Raw genomic sequence first — 26,443 nt, 5'->3', positions numbered from 1 at the left:
AAGTGCTTGGATTACAGGTGTGAGCCACTGTGCCCGGCCAGCACCCAACTATTAACAATGATCTCTCTGAGAGCCTTTCCAGAACTTTCCTTTTCTTATTTGTTCTTAAAAGAAGTATTTAGTATTAGCATGTATCCAATTTTGTAATTTAAAAAAAAATGATATATTTACTTTTATGTTTAAATCTTGTCCCTCCTTCTTACAAATAAACAAATTCCCTAGAGGAGTGGCAAGGAATGGTGGAGTGGAGGACCCTGGATAGCCAGCTGCCTGGAAAAATCATCTCTATCCCTGGAACATGTTTGGTTCCCAAAAGCCAATGACAAACGGCAGCACTCCGGAAGACAACGGAGCAGCATCTGTCTAACTCGAGAATAAAGTATCCAGCCAAGAGGTCCAGACTGGAAAGTAACAGACCATCCATCTCAAACAGCCAGAAACCCAGGGAATACAGATGGCATTCATGAGCTCTTCTCAGAAAATATCACCCAGGTGACAAAATCCAGACCAATGAAAGAGGAAATCAAAATAAAGATAGAGGCATGGAGAAGCTGTGATCAAAGGTCTAATGGTAAGCGCTGTAGCCACTTAAAGTTTGAATAAATACTAGGCGTTTATGCACATTAGGGAGATGGACCAGAATGCAATGCTATAAACCTAAGCCCTTAGCTTAGCTAACAAAAATCAGGAGAGGGCAGGCAATGCGGGTGGCCTCATTTTCCACACCAGAAAGTCAACCCAAATGCATCTCAAATGGAAACCAGAGTTTTTAAAAAATGGCACCTCTAACCTCTTATTTCATGATGTATTAAACTGATGGCTATTTTAAGAAATAATGTTTCCTGTGATAAAGAAATTTGAATTTCAATAATTCCTCCTGTTTCAATTTGGTTTCTTTTTCTTCTTTTAAATTAATGGAAATTTAAATGCCATGATTGTATTTGCAAAATATATACAGGCCAGGTGCAGTGGCTCATGCCTGTAATCTTGGTACTTTGGGAAGCAGAGGTGGGAGGACTGCTTGAGCCCAGGAATTTGAGACCAGCCTGGGCAATAAAGTGAGACCCCCAACTCTATTTTTAAAAAAATACAAAATAAAACAAACAAAAAAAATCCCTCTCCGCAAAGAAAATATCTATAAAAGAGCAGCCTAGATTCGGTGTGGCTGGCAGCTTCTTCGCAAAGGAAGCAAATACATTTGCTCACACTGGATGAACCTAGGCCCTTATAATGCTCACGTGATCTAAACCATCTGTCCCGGGGCAGAGGGGAGACAAACTGAGGAGCAACATTCCCTGGAGGAAGCCGTTCAAAACCTTTCCATCTGGAAAGATGAGGACCTTGGGCTGGTCGCTTTGAAAGCCAATCTGCCCATACTTCAAAGAGATACCATGCTGTGGGATCTACCAGGTGCTTTGAAGCCATCATCCAGAAATTTCTCTGAAAAAAACATACTTTATAGTTTTGCTTCAAAACCTTGTTATATTTGATTTCAGTGTTCAGCGTTTAAAATGTTAAGTTCAAGCCCTTTCAACGGAAAGCCCTCTGCATGGAGGCCAGGCTGCCAACACCGCAGGTGGAGATTGGATGACAGGGACTGCATGCAAATGGGTCTCCTCACTGGGGATCCAGGGAGGAGGTGGAGGGACAGACGCTGATACAAAGACTTAAAGGTAGTTTCTAGAAGAACCACTGACTGAAATGCAGCAGGGGTTTGATGGTCAGTGAATTAATGCCTTCTATGCCTGAGCTTCCTCTTTCTGCTGAACTAGGGAAGAGTGACATCAGGCGACCATCAAACATGAAGTTTTTGCAATAATAGTATCAGTACTGTGACATCAAAAACAACAGCTACTAATTGCTAAGCTTCTGTTACATTATCAGGCACGAAGCTGACTTATCCATGCACCTTATCTCATTTCTTTTCCTTTTCCTTTTTTGAGGCAGGGTCTTGCTCTGTCACCCAGGCTGGGGTGCAGTAATACCACCTTGGCTCACTGCAACCTCCACCTCCTGGGTTCAAGCGATGCTCCCACCTCAGTCTCCAGAACAGCTGGGATTACAGGTGCATATCACCACAACTGGCTAATTTTTAATTTTTTTGTAGAGATGAGGTCTTACTCTGTTGCCCAAGCTGGTCTCAAACTCTTGGGCTCAAGCAATCCTCCCGCTTCAGACTCCCAAAGTGCTGGGATTGTAGGCATAAACTACCACACCCAGCCACCTTATTTCATTTCAACCTCCTAACATGCCAGTGCAGTAGGTGTCCTCATCTTACAGGCTTGGAGGACTTAAATACAAGTTCAAGGTCACATGGCCAGTAATGGCAGAGCCAGGGTATGGAGGAATCAGCATCTGCCTCTGTATAAGTCCGTTTTCATGCTGCTGATAAAGAGATATCCACGACTGGGAAGAAAAAGAGGTTTACTTGACTTACAGTTCCACATGGCTGGGGAGGCCTCACAATCATGGCAGAAGACAAGGAGGAGCAAGTCACGTCTTACATGGATGGCAGTAGGCAAAGAGAGAGAGCTTGGACAGGGAAACTCCCACTTTAAAAACCATCAGATCTACTGAGATTCATTCACTATCACAAGAACAGCGCAGAAAAGACTTGCCCCATAATTCAATCACCTCCCACCTGGATCCTCCCACGACATGTGGGAATTATGGGAGCTATAGTTCAAGATGAGATTTGGGTGGGGACACAGCCAAACCATATCAGACTCTAAAGTCCAGACTCTTAACCACGTGACTATGTTTATTCCCTGCCTGGTACCAACTTGGAAGCAACTGGTCTGTAGAGAGGGATGAAAGTCAGGTGCTCAGTGATTGTCCACTGACTTGCACAAAATTGATGAAACCTGCCAGTAAGAGCTTTAGACACAAAGCTGCCTTGAGGCCACTAAACGTGTTCATGTATGTGTTAAGTGTGAGCGGATGAAGCACTAAACTCCTAACTCTACTTACAAAGGCAAACGATCTGGGTCTAAATTCTGGGTCTGACTCAGTTTACTCTGTGTCCCCAGGTGAGTTGCTGAGCTTCAAGCCCTCATCTTTGCTATGGGAAAATGTGCCCTGATTAGCTCACAAAAAAAAGGGCTGCTGAGGGGACAAAATGAAATTAACAGCTAGGAATCAGTGTTTTGTGATTGCTTTAATAGGGTTCTAGTTTTTGCAGAAAATTTAAAATTTTGATGATGGCATCTTTTATTATTTCTCAGATGCTACTGAATCTGCCTATTAGAAGCTTGGATGCTTAGACCATAAAGCCACAGTGGAAACTTTAAGAGAGCCCTCAAGAGCTAGCAGCAGTCTCGGGGGTAGAGGTCACTGACATACAGGCAGAAAGGCCAGACCTCCCCAACCAACCCCCTGCCCCTGGAACCCCAATAATGTCTCTCATTTGGTTGGCAGTTTTGTAAAACTGGGATTTGAATGTCTTGAGTCTGGCATGCACTGTTAGTTGCGGTAATTCCCATTAACTTCTTTTGCACTATATGAGGCATTTTACACATTCATATTATTAATCTGCCTGGACCATGAATGCTTTTTGCCCAGCACTGAAGAGTTTGTTGATTAATTTGTTCTTTTTTCTCATTCATCCATTTATTAAACACTTTTTTTTTTTTTTTTTTTTTTTTTTGAGACAGTGTCTCACTCTGTCACCCAAGCTGGAGTGCAGCGGCATGATCATGGCTCACTGCAATCTCGACCTCCTGGGTTCAGGAGATTCTCCCACTTTTGAGTAGCTAAGACTACAGGTGTACACCATCATGCTCAGCTAATTTTTGTATTTTTTGTTGAGATGGGGTCTTTCCATGGTCTCGAACTGCTGGGCTCAAGCGATCCTCCTGCCTCGGCCTCCAAAAGTACTGGGATTATAGGTATAAACTACCACACATGGCAATAAATATTTTTTGTTGAGTATACATGTCCCCCATAAGCAGGTGTGACTAGTAGGTGCTAGGGATAGAGTGAATGACAAGACAGACTTATGGAATCTACAATCTGGCAACATCTCTTATGTAATCCATAACAGATTACCAGAGTAATGAGTGCCAAAAACCCAAATTTAGGGCTTGCCAGTCAACGTCCATAATAAAGTGGCTTGTGCCCTAACTTTAGGGTCAACTCTGAGTCTTTTGTTTCTGTTTTTGTTTTTGTTTTAAGAGACAGGGTCTTGCTTTGTTTCCCAGGCTGGAATGCAGTGGTACAATCATAGCTCACTAATTCCTGGGCTCAAGTGATCCTACCACCTCAGCTTCCTGAATAGCTGGGACTACAGGTATGTGCCACTGCACTTGGCTAATTTTGTACGATTTTTGTAGAGACAGGGTCTCACTATGTTGCCTAAACTGGTCTTGAGCTCCAGCCCTCAAGTGATCCTCCCACCTTGGCTTCCCAAAGTACTGGGATTACAGGCGTGAACCACCGTGCCTGGCCTAACTCTGCATATTTTAAAAATCGCATTCCCGACCGACCGGGCATGGTGGCTCACACCTGTAATCCCAACACTTTGGCAGGCTGAGGTCACTTGAGGTCAGCAGTTCGAGACCAGCCTGGCCAACGTGGTGAAACCCCATCTCTACTAAAAATACAAAAATTAGCTGGGTGTGGTGGTGGACGCCTGTAATCCCAGTTACTCAGGAGGCTGAGGCAGGAGAATCACTTGAACCCGGGAGGCAGAGGTTGCACTGAATCAAGACTGCACCACTGTACTTCAGCCTGGGTGACAGAGTGAGAGTCTATCAAAAAAAACAAAAAACAAAAAAACAAAAACAAAACAAAACAAAAAAACCTCATTCCCCTATATCAATTTTGATAGAACTAAGGCTAGGAAAATTTGAATTATACATGTGTTTTAAATACCTGGGCAATATTTTTAGTTTTCTGACACCTTCTTACTGCCCCTATTCAACCTTTGATTTTCTTTTCATGAATTTTCATTCAAGCTAAGTGTATTTATAAAGTACCCTGGAGTTCAGCCTCTAAAGTGCATCACTGGAGAAAAACCAAAACAATCTTTGTCTTGGGGAAGAGAGTGACAGAAGAGAAAATGAACTCAGGAAGTAGAAGGGCCTGGGAGACTGCCCAATGCTTTACTGCTTTGGGGGCCCCTGGCCAAACCCTCAGCATCAACCTGGCTGAGCAATCAATAAGGAGATTGGATAGGGATAGCAGGATAGAGACCAAATATCAAGGAATGCCACTGGCTGACTAGAAAATTTCAGGAATTCCTGAAAGATAGAGGGGAGAGATCACATCCACAAAGAACTAAAGGAAGAGGAAATGGCAGATTAAAACATACATGGTGGGTTGGGCACAGTGGCTCATACCTGTAATCCCAGCACTTTGCCAGGCCAAGGCGGGTGGATCACCTGAGGCCAGGAGTTCAAGACCAGCCTGGCCAACATGGTGAAACCCCATCTCTACTAAAAATACAAAAATTATCCGGGCGTGGTGGCACACACCTGTAGTCCCAGTTACTTGGGAAGCTGAGACAGAAGAATCGCTTGAACCTGGGAGGCGGAGGTTGCAGTGAGCCGAGATCGTACCACTGCACTCCAGCCTGGGTGACAGAGTGTCCTGTCTCAAAAAAAATAAAAATAAAAACACAGACATGGTATATTAGTCTGTTCTCACGCTGCTATGAAGAAATACCTGAGACTGGGTAATTTACAAAGAAAAGAGGTTTAGTTGACTCAAAGTTCTCCATGGCTGGGGAGGCCTCAGGCAACTTCCTATCATGGCAGAAAGCACCTCTTCACAGGGCGGCAGGAGAGAGAAATGAGTAAAGGGGGAAGCATGCTGGGCACGATGGCTCACGCCTATAATCCCAGCACTTTGGGAGGCTGAGGTGGGCGGATTGTTTGAGGATTAGGAGTTTGTGACTAGCATGGCCAACATGGTGAAACCCCGTCTCTACTAAAAATATAAAAAATTAGCCAGGTGTGGTGGTGGATGCCTGTAATCCCAGCTACTCATGAGGCTGAGGCAGGAGAATTGCTTGAACCCAGGAGGCAGAGGTTGCAGTGAGCCAAGATTGCGCCACTGCATACCAACCTGGGTGACAGATTGAGACCCCGTCTCAAAGAAAAAAAAAAAAAATTCCAGAGAACAGAACAGAAACAATGAAAGAGAATGATAATAACAATAGTAATAATAAATGAAAATTTTCCAGTGCTAAAGAAAGACAAGCGGGCAGACGCCCCTGGCTTCAGCTGACAGGTGAGCCTCTCTTCTACCCCTTACTTAATATAGCTGGGGACGGGCTGCAGCCCTAAAAGTGGCCCCCAACTCTAGCCTCAGGGCTCCCTCTCACTCATCTTGATGCTGGACTCACTTACACATGCACATGCACATACTCCTCCTTCTATGGAAGTTTTTATGGCCCAGAAATTTTTGCTGAAAAGGCTCACTTCGTGTTTTCAATGGGACAAAGATTTTGAGACAGATATATTCACATGGATGAAAGGTACACTCTCTCAAAAACCATTTTGACTCTATATGCAAACAATGACAGATATTTGAAATATATAAAGCAAAAACAAATGCAGGGGAAAATTGACAAGTTCACAGAAATCAACCAGATCGAACAGACAAAAAGTAAGTAGTGGTTGGTTTGCTAATGAGTATAAGAGTTTCCAGAGAAGCTTATTAAAAATGCAGGCTCTGAGCACTCCATGCCTCCTCCAGATCCAATTATATACCTATGGGTGTGGTGTGAGAATTCACGGCTTTAATAAGCAGCCCAGATGATGCTAATATAGGTAGTCTGGGACCATACTTTAAGAATCACCCAGTTAAGTGTTATAACTAATCGTGTGTGATTTAACAGATATATTGAGAACTTTGTACCAAAAAGAGAATGATTATTCTTTTGAAATATCATAGAACATTCATAAAAATCACCTGGTAGGCCACAAACAAAAAACCTCAGTAAGTTTCAAATCCCAGAAATTAAACCATCTTTAATTTTAGGCCATTTTTAATCATAATGTGGCCAAATTAGAAACTAACACAAAACGATAGCAAAAACAAAACAAAACAAAAAAAAACTAGATAAACAAAAAAAAAAAAATAGTTTACTTAGAACGTTTGGAAAAACTCTCCTAAATAAAGAAGAGAGACTGGGCGAGGTGGCTTGTGCCTGTAATCCCAGCACTTTGGGAAGGCGAGGTGGGAGGACTGCTTGAGGCCAGGAGTTCAAGACCAGTCTGGACAACATAGCAAGTCCCTGTCTCTACGATTAGCCGGGCATCGTGGCGCAGGCCTGCAGTCTCAGCTGCTTGCAAGGTTGAGGCAGGTGCATCGCTTAACCCCAGAAGGTTGAGGCTGCAGTAACCCATGATCACGCCCTGCATTCCAGGCGGGGTGACAGAACAGGACCCTGTCTTAAATGAAGAAATAAACATACACAAGGGAAGAAAAACCACCCTAAAGTAATAAGCCAATAGAAATAAATGGCTGGGCACAGTGGCTCATGCCTGTAATCCCAGCACTTTAGGAGGCCAAGGCGGGCGGATCACCTGAGGTCAGGAGTTTGAGACCAGCCTGGCCAACATGGTGAAACCCCATCTCTACAAAAAAAAAAAAAAAAAAAAAAAAAAATTAGCCAAGTATGGTGACACATGCCTGTAGTTCTAACTACTTGGGACGATGAGATAGGAGAATTGCTTGAACCTGGGAGACGGAGGTTGCAGTGAGCCGAACGAGACTCTGTCGCACTGCACTCCAGCCTGAGTGATGGAGCGAGACTGTCTCAAAATAAACAAATAAATAAATGACAAAGAAACTATTACATAGTACTGCATGGTAAAATTTGTGGAAAAAATACAAAGCAATATTCAGAAGAAAACTTACAGCCTAAAGGTATAGCCTAACTGATACATTAGAAAACAGTATGAAAATTACATGGGCTAGGTGCGGTGGGTCACACCTGTAATCCTAGCACTTTGGGAGGCCACACGGGAGGATTACTTGAGCCTAGGAGTTTGAGACCAGCCTGGGCAACATGGTGAGACATCATCTCTATCTTTAAAAAAAAAAAGAGAAAGAAAAAAGAAATTAAACATTTAACTTAAGGCAGGTTACAGTGGTGGAGGTCAGGGAGAACCAATGTGATAAATTAAACCAAAAAGTTTAAGAGAGGAATTAAGATGAAAGCAGAAATAAGCTGAAAAGAATAATAAATAAATGAGTAAATGAATGAATGGATAACTAAATGAATAAAGTATATTTGCTCAATAAAAGTAAAAGCTGGAGATGGTTTGGCTGGGTAGATATAGACAGCTTTTCATATTATACTCAATTTACTTCTGAACTGTTTGAATCTTTTTAAATGAGAAGGCACCCACATATTAGGTGTTAGATAAAATGATACAAAATAATGTAAAAATTGTTTCATATCATACCTAAGAAATTCTAAGTCGGCTATAAATGCAAGATATTAAAGTTATTCTAATATTGATTCAGAAGTTATTCTTTATTTTCATTAAGATTGAAAAATATGCTTTATTAAGTTCAATTCATCTGGCACCTTCATTTGCAGAAACACCCTACTGAGGGATGGGATGACTACATCTCTTACTTCTGGACCTGTAATTCATGGGCATTTAGTGCTTGTTCAGCATCATTTCACATCATTCATGCTCATCACCAAATTATTCCTGCTCAGCTGGCCCTGTGCTGCCTGACCCACCTGCCCAGGGCCCTTCTAATGCCATAAGCCAGCCGTCTTTTGGTCTGAGCTGTCCAGTTGGTCATCCCTGGGGGCCTTTGATGTTTCTGGGTAACAGATGGGCTAGGTCAAGAGCCACTGTCAAGGAGAAAGACCTCTTCCTCCTATCTCATCAGGAACTGACAAAGCTTTCATTAGCTAAACCAGAAGTTGCAAGTTGGTAGTCTAAAGGCCACATCTGGCCAGCAGGTATATTTTGTTTGGTCCACAGGAAATTGTGAATTAGGCTGGGCATGGTGGCTCATGCCTGTAATCCCAATGCTTTGGGAAGCCTACACAGGCAGATTACTTGAGCTCAAGAGTTCAAGACCAGCCAGGGCAACATAGTGAAACCCCATTTCTACTATATATATATATATTAGCCAGGCACAGTGACTTGTGCCTGTAATCCCAGCTACCTGGGAGGCTGAGGCAGCAGGAAAGCTTGAGCTCAGGAGGTTGAGGCTGCAGTGAGCTATGATTACGCCACTGCACTCCAGCCTAGGTGACAGGGCAAAACCCTGTCTGAAAAACAAACAAACTGTAAATTAGTTTCCAACATAAAAACAATTGGGAGAAATCAAACATAAAGAAACCCAGGCGGGGCACAGTGGCTCACTCCTGTAATCCCAGCACTTTGGGAGGCCTAGGTGGGTGGAGGGTGGATCACCTGAGGTCAGGAGTTTGAGACCAGCCTGGCCAACATGGTGAAACCCCGTCTCTACTAAAAATACAAAAATTAGCTGGGCGTGGTGGTGCACGCCTGTAGTCCCAGCTACTTGGGAGGCTGAGGAAAGAGAATCACTTGAACCTGGGAGGCAGACGTTGCAGTGAGCCGAGACCGTGCCATTGCACTCCAGCCTGGGCTAAAGAGTGAGACTCCGTTTCAAAAAAAAAAAGAAAAGAAAAGAAAACAAGGAAACACAGAAACCCAGATACCTGGCTTCTCTTAAACCTAGAAAGCCTGGCACCTTTAGGTCCATATTTCTACATGATGACAGTCCACTGTGATTGTCTGCTACCAACCCCATCATTCCCTGCATGCCCCGGCTGACCCACCTGCCTCACTCAGGTGATTTAAAATACTCTCTCACATTAAGAACATGTGCCAGAAATCCCAGTATTTCAGGACCCAAACTACATCTCAAACTGACTCTTCTACCCCAAGCAACACAAAAATTCCTTGTCAGATTATATGTCCTGATTCACAGCTTGGAAAACATTGTCACTGTAATCATAACTCAGTGATGTGATGACTGAAGTTCCTTGTGTGGGCTGGCCAGGGTGCCTAGTCAACAGCCATACCACTCACTCACTGATTCAATCATTCAATCCACTTGCTCAATGAAGATTTATTTGCAGACTAACTCTATGCCAGGCACTTTTCTAGGGACCAGAGACACAGCAGGCAATGAGACAGAGTACATGTCTGCTACCATGAAGCTTAGATCTGGGATGGGGGAAGGTGTTTGAAGCCCTAAATACCGAACTTGCAAAAGACCTACAGCAATCGCTTGCGGTGGTGTGTGCCTGTAGTCCGAGCTACTTGGGAGGATGGCTTGGGGCCAGGTATTTGAGGCTGTAGTACACTATAATTGCACCTGTGAATAGCCACTGCACTATAGTCTGGGCAATGTAGTGAGACCCCATCTCTTAAAAAAACAAAAAAGTACTGATACGAGCCAGAGCTCCACAAACTATTATGTATCGTCTACTCCCATCCACTCATTTGTTGTTGCTGTTGTTGTTTTGTTTTGTTTTTTGAGATAGAGTCTCGCTCTGTTGCCAAGGCTGGAATGCAGTGGTGCAATCTTGGCTCACTGCAACCTCCACCTCCCTCTTGGGCTCAAGCGATTCTCCTGCCTCAGTGTCCCGAGTAGCTGGGATTATAGGCATGTACCACCATGCCTGGCTAATTTTTGTATTTTTAATAGAGATGGGATTTCACCATGTTGGCCAGGCTGGTCTCTAACTCCTGACCTCAGGTGATCTTCCCAAAGTGCTGGGATTACAGGGATTACAGGTTTGAGCCACTGCCGGCCAATCCATGGATTTTGTACTATGGAAACAGAAGTTCTTATAAACTGCACCTAGGATTTATGATTTCAGAGCTGGCAGGGGCAGGAGACATTTAATTCACCCCTTCTTGTTAAAGGAGGAAATGGGGGCTCCAGAGGAGTGTGACTTAGCCAAGGCCCCACAGAGAATTTATGGAAAAACCCGAGCTACCTTCCCAGGCTTGCGGAATCTATCACTTGGTCTTTCTTCTACCAAAAACAAGACTCGCAAACTCTGACATCCTCAGGAGGTGTAATGTAATATAAACTATCAAGTAAACCACAGTGTCGTAGAATAGGGAGTGGGGACCAGGTCAAACTGGGGGTGCATGCTCAGAAGAAAAGTTTTCTAAGCCCAGGTCAAACAGCAACAATAACCATGGTGCACCACCAAGCCGACCAACAGCACATGCCTGTGAGCTGAAGCTGGCCCTTCTAGTCACGAATCTGAGCCCTCAATTTGGCCACACTCCTTCCCATTCCTCGGTGTATTTCTATCCTTATCCTGCATTTTAGCATATTTTTTCAAGTCATACCTAATCAGAAAGCCTCTCCTACATGCCTCTATTTTCTCTGCATTGTGTTTTCTCAAGTTTGAGCCACATTTTGAAATGTAACCAAAGTGAGAAAAACCAAACAGGATGGGTGCATCTTTATTTTCACAATATAGTACTGTCTTAATATAATAACAAAGCAAAATTAATTTTCTATTGATCTAAAATTCACTTTTTTGTATACAGGAAAAAAAAAAGTCTTGGTCCCCCAGGCTGGAGCGTAGTGCTCGGACCCCAGGCTGGAGTGTGGCGCTCGGTCCCCCAGGCTGGAGTGTGGCGCTCGGTCCCCCAGGCTGGAGTGTAGTGCTCGGTCCCCCAGGCTGGAGTGTATGGAGTGTAGTGCTCGGTCCCCCAGGCTGGAGTGTATGGAGTGTAGTGCTCGGTCCCCCAGGCTGGAGTGTGGCGCTCGGTCCCCCAGGCTGGAGTGTATGGAGTGTAGTGCTCGGTCCCCCAGGCTGGAGTGTGGTGCTCGGTCCCCCAGGCTGGAGTGTGGCGCTCGGTCCCCCAGGCTGGAGTGTGGCGCTCGGTCCCCCAGGCTGGAGTGTATGGAGTGTAGTGCTCGGTCCCCCAGGCTGGAGTGTGGTGCTCGGTCCCCCAGGCTGGAGTGTGGCGCTCGGTCCCCCAGGCTGGAGTGTATGGAGTGTAGTGCTCGGTCCCCCAGGCTGGAGTGTGGTGCTCGGTCCCCCAGGCTGGAGTGTGGTGCTCGGTCCCCCAGGCTGGAGTGTGGTGCTCGGTCCCCCAGGCTGGAGTGTGGTGCTCGGACCCCAGGCTGGAGTGTGGCGCTCGGTCCCCCAGGCTGGAGTGTGGCGCTCGGTCCCCCAGGCTGGAGTGTAGTGCTCGGTCCCCCAGGCTGGAGTGTATGGAGTGTAGTGCTCGGTCCCCCAGGCTGGAGTGTGGCGCTCGGTCCCCCAGGCTGGAGTGTAGTGCTCGGTCCCCCAGGCTGGAGTGTATGGAGTGTAGTGCTCGGTCCCCCAGGCTGGAGTGTGGCGCTCGGTCCCCCAGGCTGGAGTGTATGGAGTGTAGTGCTCGGTCCCCCAGGCTGGAGTGTGGTGCTCGGTCCCCCAGGCTGGAGTGTGGCGCTCGGTCCCCCAGGCTGGAGTGTGGCGCTCGGTCCCCCAGGCTGGAGTGTATGGAGTGTAGTGCTCGGTCCCCCAGGCTGGAGTGTGGCGCTCGGTCCCCCAGGCTGGAGTGTGGCGCTCGGTCCCCCAGGCTGGAGTGTGGCGCTCGGTCCCCCAGGCTGGAGTGTATGGAGTGTAGTGCTCGGTCCCCCAGGCTGGAGTGTGGTGCTCGGTCCCCCAGGCTGGAGTGTGGTGCTCGGTCCCCCAGGCTGGAGTGTGGTGCTCGGTCCCCCAGGCTGGAGTGTGGTGCTCGGTCCCCCAGGCTGGAGTGTAGTGGTGTGATCACGGCTTAGTGGAGCCTCACACTCCTGGCCTCATGTGATCTTCCCACCTCAGCCTCCCGAGCAGCTGGGACTAGAGGTGCACATTAGCATGCCCAGCTAATTTTAATTTTTTTATAGAGATGAGGTCTCACTATGTTGCCTAGGTTAGCCTGCAACTTCTGGCCTCAAGTGATCCTCCTGTCTCGGCCTCCCAAGCACCAGGATTAGAGGCATGAGCCACTGAGCCCAGTCAAATTTACCCCTTCAAATAGTAAAACACCTAAACAAATTATTCTGTATGTAAATATTTTGAAAATATATGAATACGTCCTTGTCTTCTTAAAAGAGTATGCTGAACATAATTCAGTCTCTTCTTGATATTAATGGTTAATATTTTGGATACAAATTGACACACAGGCCAGGCACGGTAGCTCATGCCTGTAATCCCAGCACTTTGGGAGACCGAGGCAGGTGGATCACCTAAGGTTAGAAGTTTGAGACCAGCCTGGCCGAAATGGTGAAACCCCGTCTCTACTAAAAATACAAAAATACAAAAAAAAATTAGCCGGGTGTGCTGGCACACATCTATAATCCCAGCTACTTGGGAGGCTGAGGCATGAGAATTGCCTTAACCCACAAGGCAGAGGTTGCAGTGACTGAGATCATGCCACTGCACTCCAGCCTGGGCAGCAGAGCGAGACTCTGAAAAAACAAACAAACAACAACAACAAACAAACAAATGTACTCCTCTATAGCACAGGAGATATTTTTAGGAGCTATTCTGCTTCTGTATCTTTCATCTGTTATTTTTTTAAGGGACATCGTCTCCCCGCCAGGTTTCCAGAAGTATATGGTTTCAAAGAGAAGGGTAGACCCTACCTTCCATCCTGTACCTTTCTGACCTTGGTGAAACTCTGTATTTTTGTTGCTTTTTCACTGGTTGGTCATCTTAGCTTTGTACAATGTAGAAGAGCTTTTAATTTTTATTTTTTTAAATGTCCCTCTTTTACAGTCCTCAAATCTAAGCCACAAAGTCCAAAGTATCTTAAAAGATGTTCCTTCCATTGGAGGTGTGCTCTAATCTCCAGGCCTCTGCTTCAGAATCACTGGGAGTTCTTTTGTTAAAAATGTGCTACCTCCTATCTACAAATTCTATTAGCTTAAAAGTTCAGACCTAAAATATGCATCTTAAACAAATATCCTAAGCGATTCTTATGCATATCCAACTTTGAGAACTGCAGCTCTATCTTTTCCTTATAACTATGGTTCTCAAACATTGCAACAAATTATAGGCACATAAGGACCTTAAAAAAGGGAACAGTGGCTGAGCCCAAATCCAGAATCAGATCCTCTGAGTGGTAAGACCTGGGCATTGGTGTTTTTATTTAATTTTTACTCTTTATGTTGAGCTAATTATAGATTTCCCATGCCATTTGTAAGAAAAAATAAAGAGAGAGCCCATGTACCCTTCACCCAGTTTCCCCCAATGGTGATACCTTGCATAACTACAGCATAACATCACAATTAGGAAACTACATTGATACAATCCTACTATGCTGGATTTTTTCCCCCCCCTGAGATGGACTCTTGCTCTGTCACCCAGGCTGGAGTGCTGTGGCATGATCTCGGCTTACTGCAACCTCCGACTCCCGGGATCAAGCAATTCTCCTGCCTCAGCCTCCCAAGTAGCTGGGATTACAGGCACACACCACCACGCCCGGCCAATTTTTGTATTTTTAGTAGAGATGGGGTTTTACCATGTTGGCCAGGCTGGTCTTGAACTCCTGACCTTGGTGATCCACCCACCTCATCCACCCAATGTGCTAGGATTACAGGTGTGAGCCACTGTGCCAGGCCATTTTTCTCTATTTCTTCTTTGGTGATGCTTAGTTCTACTGAAGTAGCTTCTCTCCTCTTTAACGTGCTAGTTTTTTCTATTTTGAAAAAATGTAAAACCTACAGAAAACTTACCATGCTAGTATAATGAACACCCAAATACCCTTCACATATATTTACCAGTTGTTAACATTTTGCCACATTTCTCTCCTCTCCCCTCCCACTTTCTCCTTCTCAATATGTACACACATATTCTTGATCCTGACCCATTTATGCATAGCCCCTCATGCCTGCACACTTCAGCATGCGTCTCCAGAGAACAAGGACGTTCTCTTACATGGCCACAATGCAACTGTCAAACTCAGAAAATTTAACATCAATACAATATTATCTAATATAATATAGTTCATTTCAAATTTCATTCATTTTCCAAAACTCTCTTTATATATAGCAATTCCTCTCCCTCACACCCCTAGGATCTCATCACACTGCCTTATTGTGTTATTTCTTTACTCTCCTTTAATCTGAAACAACACCCTTTGTCTCTCATGCTAATGACTTTTTTTTTTTTTTTTGAGACAGGGTCTCATTCTGTTGCCCAGGCTGGAGTGCAGTGCCATGATCATAGCTCACTGCAGCCTCGACCTCCCGGGCTCAAGTGATCCTCTCACCTCAGCCTCCCAAGCACTACCACACCCAGCTGATTATTTGTAGAGATGGAGTCTCCCTATGTTGCCCAGGCTGGTCTGGAACTCCTGGCTTCAAGCATTCCTCCCACCTCAGCCTCCTAAAGTGCTGGGATGATAGGTATCAGCTACCGCACCTGGCTGCCACTGACATTTTTGAAGACTCCGGGCCAGTTGTATTGTAGAGTATCCCCCTCAATTTGGGTTTGTCTGGCTGTTTCCTCATTGCATTTTGCTTTTGAAAAACATTTTTCATCCACATTTTCAGTTATGGATTCGCTGAGGAGACATTTGGCTAAGGAGAGCTTCTCTCTATCATTGTTTAAAACATTATTAAGCATAACTGATAGATGGTCACCTCTGAACACCTTGCTCCCAGGCATAACATCAATAATATTCACAACAGACTGTGGCACATTCTGAGCAAAACCAGGTGAGTGCAATTCCCCACTCGTGACTGTGAACTATAAGGAACAAGAAGTCATGAGCCTGGGCTTCCAGCAGGGCCTTCCCTGAGGCCTGGGTGAGCAACATTATTTCTTTATTCCTCAGTCTCCTCAAACCATAACATGGGAATGAAAATCCCTAGAACTTAACTCACATGGTTAATGTGGTCACGCATGTTACATGCTCAACATGGTGCTTGGCACTCGGTAAGTGCTCATTTAATGTGAGCTCTTATTATCATTTAAAAGTAACGTCATTAAGTCAAAGTTCTTGCGGATTGTTTTACATCTGGCCAGGCACGGTGGCTCATGCCTGTAATGGCAGCACTTTGGGAGGTTGAGGCAGGAGGATCACTTGAGCCCAGGAGTTTGAAACCAGCCTGGGCAATAAAGCAAGACCTTGTCTCTCAAAAAAAAAAAAAAAAAAAAAAAAATTAAAAAAATAAAAAAAGAATTAGCTGGGCATGGTGGCACATGCCTATAACCCCAGCTACTTGGGAGGCTGAGGTGGGAGGATTACTTGAGCCCAGGAGTTGCAGTGAGCCATGATTGCACCACTGTATTCTAGCTTGGGAGACAGAGCAAGATTCTATCTCTTTAAACAAGCAAATAAACAAACAAAAAATATATATATCCATTCTAGGGGGTAGCAGCCCAGAGGTTTTGTTTGTATGTTTGTTTTGAGACAGGTTCTCTCTCTGTCATCCAGGCAGACGTGCAATAGCACAATCATAGCTCACTGCAACCTTGAATTCCTGGACTCAAGTGATCCTCCAGCCTCAGTTTCTCAAGTAGCTGGGACTGCAGGCACACGCCATCACACCCAGCAAATTTTTTAAACTTTTAGTCTAGACAAGGTCTTGCTATGTTTCCCAGGCTGGTCTCTAACTCCTGAGCCCAAGCCATCCTCCCGCCTCAGCCTCCCAAAGTGCTGGGATTACAGGCCACCGTGCCTGCCCTGCGGTTCGCTTAGATTCTCTCATGGAGTCCATCTTATGGCAGGCACAGCTGCTTGGCTATGGAAAAGATCCCCAGCCCTCAGGAGTTAGGATGCTGAAAACTGATCTTACCATCACATCCTGAATAGTTAAGAGGATCCTTTCTTTGTCCACGCTGCTTGAAGGGTCAGAATGTCCACATGCATTCAGAAGGGAGATGTTAAAACCACAGGGCTTGCTGCTGGTGGGAGATTTGGTATCCTACGAATAAGCACAGGGAACTGGGCATGGTAAAAGCAACTTCCTGTCCCTGAAGATGTGCTGGGGCCTCGGTCTTCTGTTGGTCTCCCTGCCTCCCATTCCTTTCCTCACTGAATCACCCTCTGCTCTTGCTCCTGAAGTGGATCTGATCGCTCTCATTTCTGCTACATCAACACCATTGCTGGCACACAGCCAGTCAATGCACCAGGATCCAAACTCAGGCCACCAACTCCCAAAACAGTGCTCTAACCCATGGAGCTGTATGGCAGTTGAGTGAGTACCAGTGTAGAAAGATGGCCAAGGTATATTGTTGAGTTTTTTAAAAAATGGGAGGCCGGGCACAGTGGCTCACATCGGTAATCCTAGCACTTTGGGAGGCTGAGGCAGGCCGATCACCTGAGGTCAGGATTCAAGACTAGCCTGGTCAACATGGTGAAATCCCATCTCTACTAAAAATACAAAAATTAGACATGTGTGGTGGCGCCTGCCTATAGTCCCAGCTACGTGGGAGGATAAGGCAGGATAATTGCTTGAACCCAGGAGGCAGAGGATGCAGTGAGCCGAGATCTTGCCACTGCACTCCAGCCAGGGCGACAGAGCAAGACTCCGTCTTTAAATAAACAAATAAATAAGTAAGTAAATGGGGCTGGGCATGGTGGCTTAGCCCTGTAATAACTGAAACTTTGGGAGGCTGAGGCGGGAAGATTGCTTGAGCCCAGGAGTTCAAGACCAGCCAGGGCAACATAGTGGGATATGAGACCCTATCTCTACCAAAAAACCCCCCAACAATTAGCTAGATGTGGTGGTGAGTGCCTGTTGTCTCAGCTATCAGGGAGGCTGATGCAGGATGACTGCTTTAACTCGGGAGGTAGAGGTTGCAGTGAACTGTGATTGTACTACTGCACTCCAACCTGGGTGGCAGAGCGAGACTTTGTCTAAAAAAAAAAAAAAAAAAAAAAAAAAAAAAAAGGGGGATAATCAAATAGCATGGACGGTATAATCCTATTTATGTGAAAATAACCACCAAAAATGTTAAAAAGGCACCCACTCAGAGGTCATTTATATGGTAACCCCAAACCACAGGAACTGCCCTAAGTTCCTGCTATGGTAACCCCACGCATTGAAATTGCCCTAGGTCTCATCACTGGAATGAAGGAAGACTGAACGGATGTGCTGCGGAGCCTGGCTGGGGGTGGGGTTGGGGTGGGCTGGCCAAGGATGGTGGCCTTTAGTTGTTTATAAATGTCAGCAATAACAATGACTTTAAGACAGTGAACTGGCCGGGCGCGGTGGCTCAAGCCTGTAATCCCAGCACTTTGGGAGGCCGAGACGGGCGGATCACAAGGTCAGGAGATCAAGACCATCCTGGCTAACACGGTGAAACCCCATCTCCACCAAAAAAGACAAAAAACTAGCTGGGCGAGGTGGCGGGCGCCTGTAGTCCCAGCTACCCGGGAGGCTGAGGCAGGAGAATGGCGGGAACCCGGGAGGCAGAGCTTGCAGTGAGCTGAGATCCGGCCACTGTACTCCAGCCTTGGCGACAGAGCGAGACTCCGTCTCAAAAAAAAAAAAAAAAAAAAGACAGTGAACTGTTATTGTGGGAAAAAACCCGACTCACCCCATGCCACCATCCACCCAGTGGAAAGAACGCTCAGAAGGCATTCCAGAAGACGTCAGGGTGGCCCTGTGTTCCTGTCACCTATCATGCTCTCAGAGACTTCAGAGGTAACTAGACGTGGGAGACACCACTCACGGGGAACGAGACAGGTCCGGGATATTCTGGATCGATGATCTCTTCTTGGATATAATGAAATATGCTATTTTTAGTCCAGATGGTTATCTACCCATCTACTCACAATAATTATCTCTGGGGCAGTGGGATTATGAAAGGACTTTTGTTTTCTTTGTATCATTTGATTTTTTTTCCTTTTAGAGACGGGATCTTGCTCTGTCACCCAGGCTGGAGTGCAGTGGCATAATCATCGCTTACGGTAGCCTTGTGGGATTTGAATTTTTTATATCAATTATGCATTATCAGGAAAATAAGTACCATAATTTTTTAACATGCACACTTTGCTTCATTCCTGATACATCAATGGAGACAATTTTTTTTTTTTGAGATGGAGTTTCACTCTGTCCCCCAAGCTGGAGTACTGTGGCTCAATCTTGATTCGCTGTAACTTCTGCCTCCTAGGTTCAAGTGATTCTCCTGTCTCAGCCTCCTGAGTAGCTGGGATTACAGATGTGTGCCACCACGCCTGCTTATTTTTGTATTTTTAGTAGAGATGGGGTTTCACCATGTTGGTCAGGCTGGTCTCAAACCCCTGATCTTAAGCGACCCTTCGCCTCCCGAAGAGCTGGCATTACAGATGTGAGCCATGGCGCCTGGCCAGAGACGATACCACTGAAATGGCGAACATATCATCCATTGCAGCGTACAGCCATGTCCCCAGGAAAGCCAACATAACTAAGACTTTGGCGGAACTCTCTGGAAAGCAGGGTCTTCCTTTCACCAGAGATGTAAAACAGTTTAAACCCTATGATGGTTTCCCCTCAAACTTAAGGAGAATCCCATATCTTTATTTTTGCCCTCAAGCCCCGTGCAACTGACCCGTGGCTGCTTCTCTGACCTCACCTCTACTTAAGTATCACCTCATCAAGGGGAGCCCCTGCACCCTCCATATAAAATAGCAGTCCCTAGCTATTTTTCTCTTCCCCTTCCTATTTTATTTTTCTTATCAGCCCTGTTGTCTCCTTACACATTATACACTTATCTTCTGCCTTATCCTCAGTGTCTGGAATGGTACCCAGGATGGTGGCACACTGGAGCACACACACCTAAGTAAGGGGACAGCTGTTTCTCAGCTCTGGTCATTGTTGGTGTATAAGAATGTGGACCCCTTGCCTGGGTGTGGTAGCTCATGCCTGTAATCCCAGCACTTTGGGTGGGTGAGGAAGGCAAATCACCTGAGGTGAGGAGTTCGAGACCAGTCTGGCCAACATGGTGAAACCCCATCTCTACTGAAAATGCAAAAATTAGCCAGGCGTGGTGGTCAGCACCTGTAATCCCAACTACTCAGGAAGCTGAGGCAGAAGAATCGCTTGAACCTAGGAGGCAGAGGTTGCGGTGAGCTGAGATCGCACCACTGCACTCCAGCCTGGGTGACAGAGTGAGACAATGTCTCAAAAAAATAAATTAATTAATTAAAATGTCAGCTAGTAATTCACATCTTTTAAAAGCAATGTACAAGTCAACGAGGTGGAGGGCAACAGAACATGTCTGCAGCAAGCCAGTCTGTGAACTCAGAGAAGCTATGAAATTGAAGTTCACGGAAGATGTGATTAAAGGCAAGAGGCTGGTGTGTTTCAACAGTGAAGGTCAGATGAAAAGTACATATGCGGACATGCATTTCCTCTTGCTCTATTTCAGGCTGCGCTTGCAAACGGTGTGAGGTGGCTGAGTATACTTAGCCACGTGCCTCTTTTTTTCCCCTGTTCAGATTGCATCTCTTAAGGCTTCTGCCTTTGCTGAAAACTGGCATTGCCATTTTATTCTTTCACTTTGCAGGAAAATAACTCCAAGAGGAAATTGACTGTGAAGCCTTATGGAGTGCCCCCTCAAGATGGGGAAAAAGAAGAGAGAGAAATATAATCAAGCACTCAGAGTGGAGAAAATTAAGTGCTGGCGGAGCAGCAGGAATGCCTATGCGGAGCACGTGCACAAAAGGATGCTAATGGGACTTAATGCTGCTGCCTCGCGTTGTAGGGAGCTTGGGAGCTCGCAAAGGAAGGGCTGTATGTTAATTTAATGAGAGGTGCCCAATGCTTGACCAAAGGCAAACTACCACGGCCTCTTGTTTGAAGGGCACACACACATCTGGGGCTGGGACTGTAACAGACTGTGCTTGGCTAAAAACCAGCCTCCCAATTAAGAGAAATTGATGGCTGTTTTGCACAGACTGATCCTGAGCAGGGGGTGGTTTGGTTCAAAAGCAAATTGTCTGTGTTGTTTGGGATTTGAGTTTTAAAGGTAATAAAGTCCACAATTTTGCCTACTGTTTAACCCCACTTTAATGGACTGGGCAGAGAAACAAAGTCGTTGGATCGTTCCATAGAAAAGGACTTTTATGTTCTGTTTCAGGGAAACAAAAATTTCCAACATACTGGGGTTTTTTGCAACCAGGATGTGAAACGAAGTGATCCTTGCTCTTTATCTGTCTTTCCTTTATCAGCAAATAAGGAAGCGCAAGCATGCAACCAAAATCAGAGGAACATTTCCTGGACAGCATTCCCATCTCCTGTAAGAGTGCTTCTCACTTCATAAAAGTGACACGCAGAAGCAAGACTCTGCCTTTGTGGTGACGTCACTGAATCTGCAGCTGGGACCCAGAGTTGAACAAACGCCGCTCTGGCAAACAGGGCAGGGTCTGGCTTAGCAACTTGACTTTGACCTACCACCTCTGGATAATTTTGCTTCTACATAACTATGGAGATGATCTACTCATGCTATTTATAAAAATAATGCCCTTGGAGTAAACCCCAACAATCCACTCCTACTTCCACCCTGGCCCAGGTCTGTTCTGCCCCAGTGCACCTAATCTTCCTTTGTTCTTTATCCCCCTCGTTCACACTGTGCCCGCATCCTACTCCTTGAACAAGCCTGACCTCAAGCTATTGCACTTGCTGCTTCCTCTATCTGGAATGCCTTTCTCATTGGTCCTTGCTGAGACACTCCTTTTTTTTTTTGACACAGTTTCACTCTATCGCCCAGGCTGGAATGCAGTGGCGCAGTCTTGGCTCACTGCAACCCCCGCCTCCCGGGTCCAAGTGATTCTCCTGTCTCAGCCTCCCAAGCAGCTGGGATTATAGGCACACACCACCACGCCCAGCTAATTTTTGTATTACAAGTAGAGATGGGGTTTCAACATGTTGGCCAGGCTGGTCTTGAACTCCTGACCTCAGGTGATCTGCCCACCTTGGCCTCCCAAAGTGCTGGGATTACAGGCGTGAGCCACAGCGCCTGGCCCCAGGTCACTCCTAATCCATCAGGCTTCAACTGAAATGTCATCCTGGAAAGAGGCCTTCCTTCTCTCTCTCTCCTGGCTAACACTGCCTTCTCTCCCACAGCATCTTGCTGTCCTATCTTTCTCTTCTGTTTTCTTCAGAGAACTTATTGATACCTGAAAGGATCTCATCATTTATTTCTCGCTTTTTTCTTCATTGTCTGTCTCCCCTTTGGAACATAAGTTGCTTAAAAACAGGCACCTCACTGGGTGCGGCCCATGCCTGTAATGCCAGCTACTCAGGAAGCTGGGGTAAGAGGATGGCTTGAGCCCAGGAGTTCAAGGCTGCAGTGAGCTATGATCATACCAGTGCGCTCCAGCCTGGATGACAGAGCACAATTCCGTCTTTAAAAAAATAATACAAAAATAAAAAAGTATAGGCACCTCTTCAGTTTTGTTCATTTCTGAATCTCTGGTGCCTAGGACAGAGCCTGATGGTCAGTGAGAGGTGCTTAACAAATGCTTGTGGAAGGAAGGACTGGGATATACTTTTGCAGTTCAAAGGATTTCAGGAATGAAATGGCAATCTGAGGAAGGGGAGTAAAATGTCCTGTTGTCAACCTTGTAAGCTGCTAAACCGACATGGACTCCAAGCTAAAGCTGTGTAGGCCTCTAGGCTTTTAAACCTGTGGCTCCTGCTGCCCTGGGGGTGGTATTTGAAATATTCATCAGGTGCATGTATACACGTGTGGACAGGCTGAGCATCAGCAATTCCTGTCTGCCCTCACCAACTTGCCCCTCAAACTCTTACCCAGCTTTTAGGACCCAAGACAAAAGTCACTCCCTCTAGGAAGCCTTCCGGGATCCTCTCCCTCCTCTGTCTGCACCATGCTCTACCCCAACCTCTGCATTCTCTCGCTGTACAGGGACTATGTGCTGGTGACCCTTAGAGGTCAGACCCTGGCCTCACCGACCCCTGGTCACTGGGTGCCTCTGAATGCTGACCTCTAGCCCAAGGTCTGCTCATCGAACTGTGTGAAATGAACGCAAGAGTGAAGGAACACAGTGGCGAGTGAAGGACAGAATAAATAAACGTCAGAAAGTGCCCCGAGAGGCCACTGCAGCACTGAGCCTCACCGTCCTTCAGGTGCCCCGAGCGCAAGGCCAAGGTCATCCCTACCTGCGGACGATCCTCAGAAGTGTTGTTTGCCTGGACAGTCACATCCCCACACAGCTCAAAATCATCAGAATAGTCCACAGGAGGTTCGATGTGGAGCCGCGGGCCAGCTTCTGTTCTGATCTGCACAGATTTCTGTACAAAAATACAGACCGTCTCAGATAAGGTGGAATGAGGTCTATTCCTCTGCGGGGCAGGGACTGGCGCTGGAGAGGTGCAGCCAGGATCTACGGGCTTAGATACCAAGGGTGGTGTGCCTGCACACAACAGCAGTGGTGTCACGATGGGCATGGGCCACAGACCTCCTTCTCATCCAGGCCAGCACTGGATGGCCATGCCACCTCGCTCAACAGTCTACTGCTTCCTGCTATCCAAAGAACGTGCAGGAGAATTTTTTAAAATAACTTTTTGGTTGGAAATTCTGGTTTTTTTTTTGGTTTGTTTTGTTTTTTGGTTTTTTACTTCTCACTCTGTTGTGCAAGTTGGAGTGCAATGGTGCAGTCTTGGTTCTGCAACCTCTACCCCCCAGGTTCAAGCAATTCTCCTGCCTCAGCCTCCTGAGTAGGTGGAATGACAGACAACGGCCACCACGCGGCGAATTTTTGTATTTTTAGTAGAGACGGGGTTTTGCCACGTTGGCCAGGCTGGTGTTGAACTCTTGGCCTTAAGTGATCTGCTTACCTCGGCCTCCCCAACTGCTGAGATTACAAGCATGAGCCACTACGCCCAGCCAGTTGGAAATTCTCTATCAGGAGACTTTTAGTAGGTGTTAAACTTCTCAAAAAGGGCTTTGTGGTCAAGGCATGGTAGCTCATGCCTGTAATCTCAGGATTTTCGAGGCAGGAGGATCACTTGAGGCCAAGAGTTGGAGCCCAGCCTAGGCAACATAGTGAGACTCCCATCTCTACAAAAAATTAAAAAATTAACCAGGTGGCAGGGCCTGGTGCCTCACACCCGTAATCCCAGCACTTTGGATGGCTGATGTGGGCGGATCACCTGAGGTCAGGAGTTTGAGACTAACCTGACCAAGATGGAGAAACCCCGTCTCTACTAAAAATACAGAATTAGTCGGGTGTGGTGGCGCTTGCCTGTAATCCCAGCTACTCAGGAGGCTGAGGCAGGAGAATCGCTTGAACCCAGGAGGCAGAGGTTGCAGTGAGCCGAGATCATGCCATTGCACTCCAGCCTGGGCAACAAGAGCAAAACTCCATTTCAAAAAAAAAAAAAAAAAATTAGCCAGGTTGGTGGTGTGTGCCTGTAGTCCTAGCTACTCCAGAGGCTGAGGTGGGAGGATCGCTTGAGCCCAGCAGTTCGAGGCTGCAGTGAGCCAAGATCGCACTACTGCACTCTAGCCTGGATGACAATGTGACACCCTGTCTTCAAATAAAAGAAAGGGGGGGGCTTTGTGATTAGACTTGTTTGGGAAACCCTGGCCTACACACGCACACTGCAGATATCCTAAAATGAAACACAGCATGGGACATTTCCCAAACTTTCTGGACTGCGGACACTTCGGACTGGGGCCTCTCTTTTTTCTAGTATTCCTTGGATCGTTCTTTGGGAAGGAAACTCATTGTGTGATCGGTGTGCCCGATTACAGAATCCCCTCCAACGTCCACTTTCCCGTTCTTCTATTGCTTGGAGTTCCAGATGTGCATATGGAGTCCCAGCCTCCCCTGCAGCTAAGAGGAACCGCGTGAACACATTCTGACTCATGAGCTGTGGGTGGGAGGGAGGGATGTGAATTGCATCTTCCAGGTGTCTCCTTAAAGGGCAGGGACCAGCCTCCCCAGGCCCTGCAGCTTCTCCTGCCAGCTGCAATGGGGAGGTAGGAGTGAGCTGACTGGTGCTGGGGGAAGGAAAGCAACATCTGGAGGATGGTCAGAGTAACAGGGGTTCCTCGGTGACCGCATGGAGCAGGGCGACTGCTCCCATCTAAGCAGTGTTGTGTCAGAGACAACACCTTTCATGCTGTTCAAGCCACTGGTATTTGTGTCTCCCTGCTGGAGCAGCCAAACCTGTACTTTAACTGATATACCTGGCATGCAAGGTTCCCTACAATGTGGCCACAGCCCACCTTCCTGCCCTGGTTGCTGCACAGACAACCACACACCTGATAATTAGGCCAAACAAAAGGGCTTCTGGGGCTTTTGGATCTGCAGCTCCATCAGTCCAGCTTCCAGGCTGTGTCCTTCGGGAAACACCTCCCTTGTTTTCCTCTGGGACCCAATTTCCTCCCAACTCTCAGTCCACAGGTGGCCCCATGGTGGGGATTTGAGGCAGGCCTGGCCAATCTGCCCATTCCACCCTCACAACACACTATGGCCAGCCAGTTCAGGGATAGAAACAGACCTAAGACAGCAATGAGAACAGCCCTGGATTCCTGTTAGAGCCATGGGAAAGAGGTGCTCTCTTCCTGCGGGATGTGAAGCTAGAGGGATGTCTATCAGGAGCTGCTGGGGACCATCCTATCCCTAACAAAGAGCAAAGAGAGCTGAAAGGCTGAAGCAGAATCCTGATGGGTTTTAGAACCCCTGGATCCAGCTGCACCTGAAGCAAGCCCCACTGAAACATTCTCCTTTTTTGCTTAAACCAGTGTGAAGATGATAAAGGTATTTGTGACAGTCTTGGCCCTCCCTTGTACCCTAAACTCTCCCACCTTTGTGCCTCTGCTCACGCTCTTCTCCCAATCCGAATGCCATCCTCCCAAATCTGTTCCATGCATCCAAACCCTAACTAGCTTTGGAGACAATGCTCTCTGCCTACCCAGTATCTGTCGGCTGCCTGACTCTACTGAGGTGGCCCTGTGCCCCACTAAGATGGTCACATTGCTGGGGGCCTTTGCAGCTAGGGATGGCCATGAGTTCCAGGTGTGGCAATGCTAGTGGTTAGAAGTCTACAAGGCAGAGCTTCAGAGAAAACTCTGTCTTCCTGGTAATCAGTAGAGACTCAGTGCAGACAGGACTTCTGCCCTTTACCCTTCTACCCTTCTTCCTGACTGGAATGTGGATGGGATGTTTGGGAACACAGCAGTCATCTCGTGAGAATGAGGAAGAAAGCCACACACCAAAGAAGGCCCAGTGCAACAGAGGAGCTGGCTTCCTGGTGGCATCACCCACCCATGCCACCAGCCTGCCTCCAAATGCACTGTTCACAAGTGAGGAAAACAGCAGCTGTGGTCTCTAAGCTGCAGCATTCTAGTTTCTGTGGCAAGCAGCTCAACTCCATCCCACTTGCTAACCCACGCTGGCCACTTGTTACTTTTGTGTTTCTGTTACTGTGGCTCCTGTGTGGTGAAGGGCCTGGGTTCTAGACTCAGGCAGGCTACGCAATTCCTGGAACTCTGATGCTTACTCCCTGTGTGACCTTCAGCAAGTCACCT

The 26,443-nt window shown here is 46.6% G+C and overlaps 1 protein-coding gene across 8 annotated transcripts in view; it reads right to left on the bottom strand.

Annotated features, from left to right (window-relative positions):
• KATNI (katanin interacting protein) overlaps nucleotides 1-26,443 on the bottom strand; it is a 233,051-nt gene that overhangs the window by 110,196 nt on the left and 96,412 nt on the right. For 7 of the 8 annotated variants that reach the window (XM_011710206.3, XM_011710197.3, XM_011710198.3 and 4 more), the window contains 2 exons: nucleotides 23,065-23,196; nucleotides 16,753-16,881 (listed from right to left, as the gene is read on the bottom strand). In XM_011710206.3, coding sequence (XP_011708508.2) covers nucleotides 16,753-16,881; nucleotides 23,065-23,196 — 261 coding nt within the window. The remainder of the gene's footprint in view (nucleotides 1-16,752; nucleotides 16,882-23,064; nucleotides 23,197-26,443) is intronic. The other variant, XM_011710205.3, reaches the window with a different exon arrangement.

This window comes from Macaca nemestrina, chromosome 18 (genome assembly GCF_043159975.1).
Source record: "Macaca nemestrina isolate mMacNem1 chromosome 18, mMacNem.hap1, whole genome shotgun sequence".
Lineage (NCBI taxonomy): Eukaryota > Metazoa > Chordata > Mammalia > Primates > Cercopithecidae > Macaca > Macaca nemestrina.
This window is presented reverse-complemented; position numbering and strand designations above follow the sequence as displayed.